The 12,871-nt window shown below is 35.4% G+C and overlaps 1 protein-coding gene across 1 annotated transcript in view; it reads left to right on the plus strand.

The window, feature by feature from the left end:
- IQCM (IQ motif containing M) overlaps positions 1 to 12,871 on the plus strand; it is a 436,096-nt gene that overhangs the window by 225,846 nt on the left and 197,379 nt on the right. Inside the window, exon 10 of the mRNA XM_082727609.1 lies at positions 8,510 to 8,708. Within this exon, the coding sequence (XP_082583735.1) occupies positions 8,510 to 8,708 (199 nt within the window). The remainder of the gene's footprint in view (positions 1 to 8,509; positions 8,709 to 12,871) is intronic.

The raw sequence follows: 12,871 nt of genomic DNA on the forward strand, positions 1-12,871 counted from the left end.
TTCTTGAAGTGGCTGCAATGAATAATAGATTTTCATTGTGTATGGAATAGCCTTTACAGGAAAAACATGTCATCTTGGACTTTCATAGCTAGAGAGGAGAAATCAATGTCTGGCTTCAAAACTTCAAAGGACAGGCTGACACTGTCTTTAGAGCTGAATGTAACTGGTACGTTTAAGTTGAAGACAATGTTCATTTACCATTCCAAAAATCTTTGGACCCTTAGGAATTATGTTAAATCTATTCTGCCTGTGCTCTATAGATGGAACGATAAATCTTGGATAACAGAACATCTGTTTATAGCAGAGTTCACTGAATATTTTTTTTTAATTTTTTATTTATTTTTTTTTTAAATTTTTTACTTTTTATAAACATATATTTTTATCCCCAGGGGTACAGGTCTGTGAATCACCAGGTTTACACACTTCACAGCACTCACCAAAGCACATACCCTCCCCAATGTCCATAATCCCACCCCCTTCTCCCAAACCCCCTCCCCCCAGCAACCCTCAGTTTGTTTTGTGAGATTAAAAGTCACTTATGGTTTTAAGCCTGCTGTTGAACTTACTGCTCAGAAATAAAAATTCTTTTCAAAATGCTGCTCTTCACTGACAATGCATCTGATCACCCAAGAGCTCTGATGGAGATGGACAATGAGATTAATGTTGGTTTCATGGCTGCTAATACAACATCTCTTCTGCAGCACATGGGTCAGAAGTAAGTTAGACTTCTAAGTGTTGTTTTTAAGAATTACATATTGTAAGGCTGTAGCTGTCACAGAAAGTGATTTGTCTGTTAGATCTGGGTAATGTCAATTGAAAATCTTCTGTAAGGATTCACTCTTCAAGGTGCCATTAACCACATTTGTGATTCATGGGATGAAATCAAGATATTGACATAAACAGGGATTTAGGAGAAATTTATTCCAATCCTCATGGATGACTTTGGGGATTCAAGCCCAAAGTTACCTGTAGGAAGTAACTACAGGTAACTACAGCTGTGGTGGAAATAGAAGGAAACTAAAATTAGAAGCAGAGCCTGAAGTTGTGACTGAACTGTTGCAATCTCATGATAAAACTTGAACAGATGAAAAGTTGTTTCTTATGGGTGAACAAAGAAAGTGTTTTCTTGAAATGGAATCTAATCCTGGTGGAGATATTATGAGGATTGATGAAATTACAACAAAGAATTTAGACTATTACATAAACTTAGTTGATAAAGTAACAGCAGAGTTTGAGAAGATTGACTCCAATTTTGAAAGAAGTAAAATGCTATCAAATGGCATCACGTGCTACAGAGAAACCATTCATGATAGGAAGAGTCATTTGATAAGACAAATTTTATCACTGTCTTAAGAAATTGTCTCAGCCACTCTAACCATCAGCAGCTACCACCTGATTAGTCAGCAGACATCAACAACGAGGTGAACCACTCCACTAGCAAAAAGAGTACAACTTACCGAAACCTCAGATGATGGTTAGCAATTTTTAAGCAACAAGTTATTTTTAAATAAAGGTATGCACATTGTTTTTTTTTTAGACATAATGCTATGGTATACTTAATAGACAACAATATAGTGTAAATAAAACTTTTATATGCACTGGGAAATCAATCAAAATCATTTGACTCACTTCATTGAAATATTCAATTTTGGTATTCATTGTACTGTGGTGGTCTTGAGTTGAACCTGCCAATATTTCCAAAATATGGCTGTACCTGTGTTTGTTTATCATAGGATAAAAGAAGCTTTTCTTTTCCTGACAGTAAGATAATACGTGTACAGTGGCTTATGATTGTGGGTAAGATGAGTTGCAAGTTTGCATCTGAACCTTGTTTTGTGGTCAGACTGCACTTCTGATTAAGTTTGTTGATCACTTTTTATTCAGTATTGTTAACTTGGTATTTTATTGGGCCAGCTTCAATAAAAAAGATGGAGTCAGAAGTGTTGATTAAAGCATAAAAATGTCTATACTGCATGGTTAGCAAAACTAGAATCAAATGATACTAAGGCATTAGTAACTTCTGTCAAGAAGATTGACAGATTCCCTAGTGTCATCATCTAAAGTGATTTTATGTGGCAGAAATATTTTTATTGTCTTTATCATTCTTATATTGAAGTTGGTATTCAGGAATCATTCCATTTTCCTCTTCTAGATTTTACCTACATTATATATAATGACATAGGCTTTCCTTTCCTCTTGTTATAATCTTAAGTTTTCCTAATATTTCTTGTTTGTCTGAAAGTTTCTTAGGCTTCCTAAGAAAGGAAGAGGGACCAGGCTAGTTATTATTTAGGACTTAGTGGCAATAATTTTCATATAATAAGTGAGTCCATGTTTCTAATTGGGAACAACCACATCTAGATAAATGACTTGCCATTAAATGTGATGTTTAGTATGAAAAGTGAGATACAAACTAGATTTTTCAATTACATCATGGTAGGAAAGTATTGATTCATACTAAAACTTTATAAATACTTCTGTAATAGAGAAATTATGTATATACTGAACTACTGTGGTATGTTATTTTGTAGATAAAATAAATTAACATTTGTTCTTAACTTATATAGTATTATTATTTCTGGTGATTTTTTTTGTAAGTTTATTAACTTATTTCAGTGAAAGAGAGAGAGAGAGCACGCACAGGAGGGAAGGGCATAGGAAGAGGGAGAGAGAAATTCAAGCAGACCCTGTACTGAGCACAAGGCCCAAGTGGGGCTCAGTCTCATGATCCTGAGATCAGACCTGAGCTGAAACCAAAAGTCAGATGCTTAACCAACTGTGCTATCCAGGTGCTTCTATTTCTGGTGATTTAACTTATCACGTACATTAAAATTTTCATGAGGATTTTTTCCCCTGAAGTTCTGATGGGTTATTTGGAACCATTCACATGCCATTTAAAGGATATTTCATTCTAGTTTGTACAAGTAATGCCAAGTAAATTGAAATTTGTAAGTGGATCCTTATAAAGAAAACATTTTTTCATATTTTTAATCAATAACTAATATTTATCATAATTTAATTCATTTATTCAGTACAAGATAAGATAATTCTTATTCTTCTCATCTTGGATTAAGCAGGCTACCCCCCCAAAATTGTGTGTTTATGGATGAAAAGAGCCACACAGTAGGTTTATATTTATGATATCACTTTAAATTGAGAAGCCTGTAGTCATAAGTCTTTTCCTTCTACTAGAAATTGTTAGGAAAATGCATTTTTTATAAGACTATCATTCTTTTGATATTTCTTTCAGAAGACATAATTTTTGAGCTACAATTTGTATTAGGGTCTTTGGGCAAGTATGAGAGAAAGGTAGAAGCCACCTGTTGAAGATAGGACTTAAAGAGGTATACTTAGTATATATTTGATGTAACAACCAACAATACCAGAGTGGAGAGGAATGGAATCTTTTATTGAGGACATACATATTAATTCCATAAGGATTTAGTCATTGATCACCTTGAAATAAGAACATACTATTCACAGTGAGGGCACTGATAAACTTTAAGTTTTTAAAAAATCTATCCATAAAATGTTCATCATGAGTATTACTACTCCATGGAGATAATTTATCTCTGAAATACATTTCCTTAAAAATCAATTTGAGGGGCATCTGGGTGGCTCAGTCAGTTAAGTGGCTGCCTTCAGTTCAGGTCATCATCTCAGGGCCCTGGGATAGAGCCCCTCATTGTGCTCCCCACTCAGCAGGAAGCCTGCTTCTCCCTCTGCTTGCTGCTCCCCTGACTTGTGTTTGCTCTCTCCCCCTCCTTCTCTCTGTGTTAAATAAATAAATACTATCTTTTTTTTTTTTAAAGATTTTATTTATTTATTTGACAGACAGAGATCACAGGTAGGCAGAGAGGCAGGCAGAGAGAGAGGAGAAGCAGGCTCCCTGCCGAGCAGAGAGCCTGATGTGGGGCTCGATCCCAGGACCCTGGGATCATGACCTGAGCCGAAGGCAGAGGCTTAACCCACTGAGCCACCCAGGCGCCCCTAAATAAATACTATCTTTAAAAAAATAAAAATGAATTTGATAGTTATTGCATTAACTTTTGGGTAAAAACATAAATGTGTATCAGTAATCTATTATAATAATATCATAAGACTTAGTGGCTTAAAGCAACAAATATTATTTCTCATGAGGCAATTCTGATAATCTAGTCTTGACTCAGATGATGCCACCGAGGTTCACTTGAATGGGTACAACTTGTCTATTCTCCGTGTGGTCTCTCATCCTTAAGAGGCTTGCTGGTTTGTTCTTCAGTAGATGTCGGGTTCAGAGAATGAAACTGTTCAAGGCTTGCCAAGCACATGCTGAAAACTAGAACATCACTTCCATTGGGTTCTTTTGGCCAAAGCAATTCATAAGGCCAACCCACATTCATAGGTTTGTGAAAAGATTCTACCTCTGGATGCGTGGGGCTGTAAAATCACACTGTGAAGACAGGGATATAAGGAAGCATTAATTGACCATCAATGCAAGCAACTTAGCACAGGTTGCTTCTGATACATTTATATTAATAATGTTTTGGTTGCTATATATTTAATTTAAGGTGGTGGAACTTTTTAAAAATTAGTTACCTCCTCTCATATTTTGAACTCTGATAAATAGGACAGGTCTCAAAACAGTTAGTACTCACATAAATAAAACTATGGATAATTGTAGTGAGTTCAAGGATCTTGGGGCTAATCAAGGAAAAGGTATGCCTATGAGGGGGTATTAGCACATAGCAAGCTATATTTGTGCTTCCTATGGACAGGTTTGCATGAGAGGGGATGTCTCTCATAGCGGAAAACCTTCCAGAGATGATGACATAGAACTACCACCCAGGAGGGAAAAAGGGTTAGGGAACTCCACCAGGAAAGGGAAGTCAAAGAGAAGGGTTACATAGCTGGGTAGGTTACTCAGCAGCAAGACGGGGAGTCTGGATCAGAGAGTTCTGATCTGTAGTTGGTTGGGGTCTTTTAGAGCCCTAAGGTTTATCTTATCTATGGCTAGCACATGTTGGTTGCAGTTTTGTGTGATATGCAAAGCAGGTAGACTCTAAATGGCTGAACTTATACTTTATTGGGAGATATTTAAAACAACTGGATGTCTAAGAATTTTAGGTTTGGAGCCAACAGGCTTTCAAGTGCTAGCCTGATGTAAGAAGTAAACAACATAGGGGCCAATGTGCAGGAATCATCTTTGGTTCATTTCTATAACTATGTTAGAAATATTTTACCATTTTTAGCAGCCCTCCTTTTATATAGTGAAGAAGAAAATCTTTGGTGTGGCCTTGCCGCCATCTGGAACACCCAAAAGATAGTTTAAAACATGTCAGAATCAATTGTTTTTAAGTTTGGGGTTTGAACTCGGAGAAAACAATATGGAAAGAATTGTTAGAGGAGCAAAAGTATAAGCAAAAGTCAGGTGCCTTTAAGAGTACAAAAAAATATAACGCAGCCTCAGTAGCATTAAATATTAGGGATACCAGATTTCACAAGAAGCAGACTAGAAAGAAAAAAAAAGATAATTATGATAAAGGGAATATTTTTGTCACATAGGTAACTTCTGTTGTCTGGGAAAGCTATACTGAAGGCACTAAATGATTTTCCCTTTGTTAAATTAAGAGCAGACTGTGGATTCAAAACTCAGTCTGTCAGTTTAACGGAAAGTAAATCAAATTCTAATCTTACTTTTTTTGTATACCACTTAAATAACATTTTGGAGTCAAAGATTGATGAGCATTTCTCTATTTTATGGTTAAGCTCATCAAAATTGACTTAACTTGATCAAAATTTGATATATTTTATAGCTTTTTTCAAATCCATTATTTGTAAATATAATTCACTTTACATCAAGCCTTCTATAAATTATTCTTCAATCTCAAATTTCCCTTTCTGTTGTTCTTAGCATTCCAATTATTTAGAGAGGTATTATTGATCAGAGTCCATATGTCTAAGACTTAAGATAAAACTTTTTTCTTTTTAGGTTGATAAAAAAATAGACCATACACATCCATCATTTTATAAACATGTTTGCATTTTTTCATTATTCTTTTACTTAATACAGTTCTAATTACTCATATTAACTATAGGTTTTAACCAAAATAACCAATTTCAATTCTCTCTCTCTCTCACACACACACACACACATGCACACACACACACACACACACACACACACCCCTTTCACTTTTCACACACTTTGGCTAAGGACTCTGTTACATTCAAGGCAATTTAAGAGATGAGCAGAGCTCTTGTGCTTCAGTAATCCACATCACACATCACTTTACAGTCATACATAGCTCTTTAAGATTTGTTTCTCTCTTCTTGTTAGAACATGGAACTTAAGGTATAAACTTGGCTGAATTGGGTATTTCTACAACAGTTCTCTTATTCTTCTGAGAGAGAGGAGAAAAAGTAAGGAACTCAAAATTTGTTATATTTCACTATAGATCTTGAAACTCCGGACAGCCAGAAGTAATCATGAACATTTTATATTCATTGCCAGTTTATTTCATACATCAAGACCCATTCATAAAAATTGATATATTAACCAAACAAGAATCCTCTTAGAAGGCAGAGCTCTCTTCTAAGCTATTCAAAATCAATTTTAATTTAAACAAACAAACTGAATGTTTTCCATTATTTTCTTTGCCTTTTCTGGTAGCTTTGTCTAAATAGAATATTTCTGCAGAACACAAAATTATATAGTTTTGACTCAATCTAAAAAAGTTTTCTCAGGAGAGAGGATGAGAGAAAGAACCAGTAATAGAAAAGAGCTACAGTTACAAGAACATTGTACAAAGTTAACTTTTCCTTTGCAAGGAGAGTAAGGACTTTTTTTCATTTATACACACAAGTTCAAAGAGAATGAATAGCCTTAGTTCTACATCTTTAGCTATAGGTTAAAAATAAATGTGGAACACAGTTTTCTGTGCCTGAGCAAATTTCTCTCCTCAGGTGCGGTTACTTGGGAGTGGGAAGAAGTTCTCTGAGGAATACTTGTTATGAAAGTCTCTTGATATGGAGCTGATCTTCATTCCAGTGGGAACAAAATTGTCTCAAATATTTTTGGCTTTACTGGTATTCAAACAACATGTAATACAAGGCATATCATAAGCTTCAAGACTCACAATAAAGACAAATGAAAAAGTCTGAGCTGGGATTCTCTGTCATCCACCATTTACCACCAAACAGACTAGATGGCTGGTGAAATAATCAAAATCAGACTCGCAACATTTCAGTCACCAAGGAAAGAAAAATAATGTCGTTTGTACAAAGTAGAACAGGACTCCTTGAGAACAGCCGACTTCAGACATCAGAGTAAACTCAGAGGGGGAATAAATGCAGAAACAGAGCCATGAAACTCACTCTGAGAATCAAGAAAGTGGGGCCTAGGATCCAGAGATCTATATACAGTCTTTTTTAGGGCAAGACCCAGTTCTGGTGTTTGAATACATATGGGCATCTCCTTGGAATTTCAGCTGTGAAACTTACAGAAACAAAAGAAATTAAGAAGAAAAAAAGAATGTTTTATATGCTAAAAGTTGTAAGTAAACTAGCCTTTGACCTTTAGATGGCTTAGAAAAAACTGACTACCATGTTAAAAAATAAAACATGTATAAACGAAAAAAGCAGACACAAGATTAGCAAGATTGCAGTCTGGCTGTCTATAGTAGAAAGTCTATAGTATTCTCATATATTTATCATCACTTCAAGGGCCATCCACCTCAGTAGGTCAGGGCTTGTCATGGTTTCCATTATAGTTGCCTGCTCCTGTGATCCCGTAGTCCATGACCTTAACAACATATCACCCTGCATTTCAATTGAGAGCCTTTGTTAAGATCATTTTTCAGATGATTGGTAAGCAGAGTATCAGTGCCAAATTATTCTGATGTAGTTTTCAATTTAAAATAGCTTCTGAGGGGCGCCTGGGTGGCTCAGTGGGTTAAGCCTCTGCCTTCGGCTCGGGTCATGATCTCAGAGTGAAGGGATTGAGCCCCGGATCAGGCTCTCTGCTCAGCACAGAGCCTGCTTCTCTCTTTCTCTCTGCCTGCCTCTCTGCCTACTTGTGATCTCTCTGTCAAATAAATAAATAAAATCTTAAAAAAATAAAAATAAAAATAAAAAATAAAAAATAAAAATGAATAAAAATAAATAAATAAAATAGCTTCTGAGATAGGAAAGTTATTTTGACTAACCTCCTTTGTCATATGAAAATATTTTGTTCCTAAATATCATAACCGACTTTTGAATAGTTACAGATAAGCTTTGACAAATTTGCTTTCTTTTGGATTTCCTTTCTTCACAAGGTTCATTTTATATATGTTATATTGATTCTGGCATATTCAAACTTCTTTGGAGAGTCCTATTGACATGTCCAGGTGATGTATATGAAATCTATGTACAAAATATAATACATTTCCTATTTTAATACATTTATGATTGAAATGAATTTAAGACTTTTCAGAAGTGATTATTTTATTATTAACTATAATAAGAAACTTTTATATTTTATTTTTAGGCTGAAGTCTATTCTAAGTAAAAGTGGCAAACTCGACAATAAAGTTAAAAGGATTGGACCACACATAGAAATTTTCCAAGTGTTCCGGGAAAGGACCAAACTCATAAATAACAAAAAAGTAGTTAGAATGATCACCATCATGCAAGCCTATGTCAGAGGATGGCTTGAACGCAAAAGATTGCAGAGAATAATGATCAAGGTAAAGCATGTGTTAAATATAATGTGCACAAATTTTCTTATGTAGATATTAATCATGTTTTGAATAATAATCTGGTCAATGTATCTATGATAAATTTCTGACTACATTCTTTTCATTGAGAAAATGTTACGAATTATCTACTCTGCTGACAGTTTCAGAGTTGGTCAAACCGGAGAATCTGAACAAAAGGCCCAGTGTATTCTTGACCCAATAGTTCTGGGACCACGTGGATTCTAAAGTCAGAACCCCCTGTCCTTTCACTAATTTTGTTTCACTTTTTTACTGTTTATTGTCCACATAAAACAATTTTCTTCCACTTCCCACACTCCTAGATACTTTTGTATAGCATGCATATTCAACTCAAAAAGAATTATACACACACACACACACACACACACACAAAACACCCCTGAGCAACTTGCATAAGCAGCAATCTTAACTTTTTAAAAATAAATATCTAGGATCTATTTTGTCTGACAACCATTAATTCTTTGATTTATGAATATGTTTATGGTTTGTTTTGTTAGTTCATTTGTTTTGTTATAGATTGCACATTTAAGTGTAATCATATAATATTTGTCTTTCTCTGCCTGACTTATTTCACATAGCATAATACCTCTAGATCCAACCATGTTGAAAATGGCAAGATCTCATTCCTTTTTAAGGCTGAATTATATTCCATCGTATCTATCATCTATTTATTATCTATCTACCTATCATCTACCTATCTATTTATCTATCTACCATCAACTATCACATCTTTATCCACTCATCTATTGATGACATTTATGTGACTTCCATATCCTGGCTATTGTAAATAAAGCTGCATTGAGCATAAAGGTGCATATATCTTTGAATTAGTGTTTTAATTTTCTTCAAAAAATACCAAGAGTGGAATTGCTAGATTGTATAGTAGTTCTGTTTTTAATTTTTTGAGGACATTTATACTGTTTTCCATAGTACCTGTATCAACTTACATTCCTGCCAGTAATGCACAAAGGTTTTCCTTTCTCCACATCTTCACCAATACTTGTTATTACTTATCTTTTTGATAGTAGCCATTATGACACATGTGAGGTGATATTTTATTGTGGTTTCAATTTGCATTTCCTTGATGGTTAGTGATATTGAGCAGCTTTTCACGTACCTATAGGCATTTGTATGTCTTCTTTGGGAAAACAACTCTGCCTATATTTTAAATTGGGTTTTTAAGAATATTTAGTTGTATGAGTTCTTTATATATTTTGAATGTCAAATCCTTATCTAATATGTCATTTGCAAATAATTTATGCCATTCATTAGGTTGTTTTTTCATTTTGCTGATGGTTCCTTTTCCTGTGCAACAGCTTTTTAGTTGGAGATAGTCATATTTGTACATTTTTGCTCTTGTTGTTCTTGCCTAAGGAGACGGATCTAAAAAAATTACTGCTAAGACCAATGTTCAAGAGCTTACTACCTGTGTTTTCTTCTATGAGCTTTATATTTTAAGGACTCATTTAAGCCATTAATACATTTTGAGTTTATTCTTGTTTGTGTGTAATAAAGTGGACTAGTTTCATTCTTTGGCATGTAGCTGTCCCGTTTTAACAACATCATTTATTGAAGAGCCTGTCTTTTCCTCATTTTATATTCTTATCATAGATTACTTTATTATTATAGATTACTATTATCATAGATTACTTGAGTTTATAAGTGAGGGTTTATTTCTGGGCTGTCTATTCTCTTCCATTGATCTATGTGTCTGTTTTGATCACTGTTGCTTTGTAGCATAGTTTGAACTCCTGGAACATGATACCTCCAGCTTTGTTCTTCTTTTACGAGATTGTCTTTGTTATTTGGAGTTGGTTTGGTTCCATACAAATTTTAGCTTATTCTAATTCTGTAAAAATATGCTACTGATATTTTTATAAGGATTGCAGTGAATTTGCAGATGACTTTGGGAGTGTGGACATCTTAATACTACAAAAAAAAAAAAAACTAATGGTGTACTGTGTGGTTACATGACATAATAAACAAACAAACAAACAAACAAACAAAAAAGCAATATGAATTCTTCCAATCCATTAGTATAATATGTTTTTATATTTAATCATATTTGATTTCTTTCATCAGTGTCATTTAGTTTTTAAAATACAGTTCTTTTATCTCTTTGGTTAAATTTATTTCTAGGTTCAACATTTTGAGGAACCTCCATGTTGTTTTCCAGAGAGGTTGCACCAGCTTGCATTCCACCAACAGTGTAGGAGGGTTCCCCTTTCCCTGCATCCTCGCCAGCATCTGTCACTTCCTGACTTGTTAATTTTAGCCATTCTGACTGGTGTGAGGTGATATCTCATTGTGGTTTTGATTTGTATTTCCCTGATGCCGAGTGATATGGAGCACTTTTTCATGTGTCTGTTGGCCATCTGGATGTCTTTGCAGAAATGTCTGTTCATGTCTTCTGCCCATTTCTTTTTTTTTTTTTTTAATTTTTATTTTTTATAAACATATATTTTTATCCCCAGGGGTACAGGTCTGTGAATCACCAGGTTTACACACTTCACAGCACTCACCAAAGCACATACCCTCCCCAATGTCCATAATCCCACCCTCTTCTCCCAAACCCCCTCCCCCCAGCAACCCTCAGTTTGTTTTGTGAGATTAAGAGTCACTTATGGTTTGTCTCCCTCCCAATCCCATCTTGTTTCATTTATTCTTCTCCTACCCACTTAAGCCTCCATGTTGCATCACCACTTCCTCATATCAGGGAGATCATATGATAGTTGTCTTTCTCTGCTTGACTTATTTCGCTAAGCATGATTCGCTCTAGTTCCATCCATGTTGTCGCAAATGGCAAGATTTCATTTCTTTTGATGGCTGCATAGTATTCCATTGTGTATACATACCACATCTTCTTGATCCATTCATCTGTTGATGGACATCTAGGTTCTTTCCATAGTTTGGCTATTGTGGACATTGCTGCTATAAACATTCGGGTGCATGTGCCCCTTTGGACCACTACATTTGTATCTTTAGGGTAAATACCCAATAGTGCAATTGCTGGGTCATAGGGCAGTTCTATTTTCAACATTTTGAGGAACCTCCATGCTGTTTTCCAGAGTGGCTGCACCAGCTTGCATTCCCACCAACAGTGTAGGAGGGTTCCCCTTTCTCCACATCCTCGCCAGCATCTGTCATTTCCTGACTTGTTGATTTTAGCCATTCTGACTGGTGTGAGGTGATATCTCATTGTGATTTTGATTTGTATTTCCCTGATGCCGAGTGATATGGAGCACTTTTTCATGTGTCTGTTGGCCATCTGGATGTCTTTGCAGAAATGTCTGTTCATGTCTTCTGCCCATTTCTTGATTGGATTATTTGCTCTTTGGGTGTTGAGTTTGCTAAGTTCTTTATAGATTTTGGACACTAGCCCTTTATCTGATATGTTGTTTGCAAATATCTTCTCCTATTCTGTCAGTTGTCTTTTGGTTTTGTTCACTGTTTCCTTTGCTGTGCAAAAGCTTTTGATCTTGATAAAATCCCAATAGTTCATTTTTGCTCTTGCTTCCCTTGCCTTTGGTGATGTTCCTGGGAAGATGTTGCTGCAGCTGAGGTCGAAGAGGTTGTTGCCTGTGTTCTCCGCAAGGATTTTGATGGATTCCTTTTTCACATTGAGGTCCTTCATCCATTTTGAGTCTATTTTCATGTGTGGTGTAAGGAAATGGTCCAATTTTATTTTTCTGCATGTGGCTGTCCAATTTTCCCAACACCATTTATTGAAGAGGCTGTCTTTTTTCCATTGGACATTCTTTCCTGCTTTGTTGAAGATTAGTTGACCATAGAGTTGAGGGTCTAATAGCACTACTGGGTATTTACACTAAAGATACAAACGTAGATCCGAAGGGGCACGTGCACCCGAATGTTTATCGTAGCAATGTCTACAATAACCAAACTATGGAAAGAACCTAGATGTCCATCAACAGATGAATGGATAAAGAAGATGTGGTATATATACACAATGGAATACTATGCAGCCATCAAAAGAAGTGAAATCTTGCCATTTGTGATGACATGGATGGAATTAGAGGGTATTATGCTTAGCGAAATAAACCAAGCGGAGAAAGACAACTATCATATGATCTCCCTGATATAAGGAAGTGGAGATGCAACATGGGGGTTAAGGG

This window comes from Mustela nivalis (genome assembly GCF_964662115.1).
Source record: "Mustela nivalis genome assembly, chromosome: 4".
Classification (NCBI taxonomy): Eukaryota; Metazoa; Chordata; class Mammalia; order Carnivora; family Mustelidae; genus Mustela; species Mustela nivalis.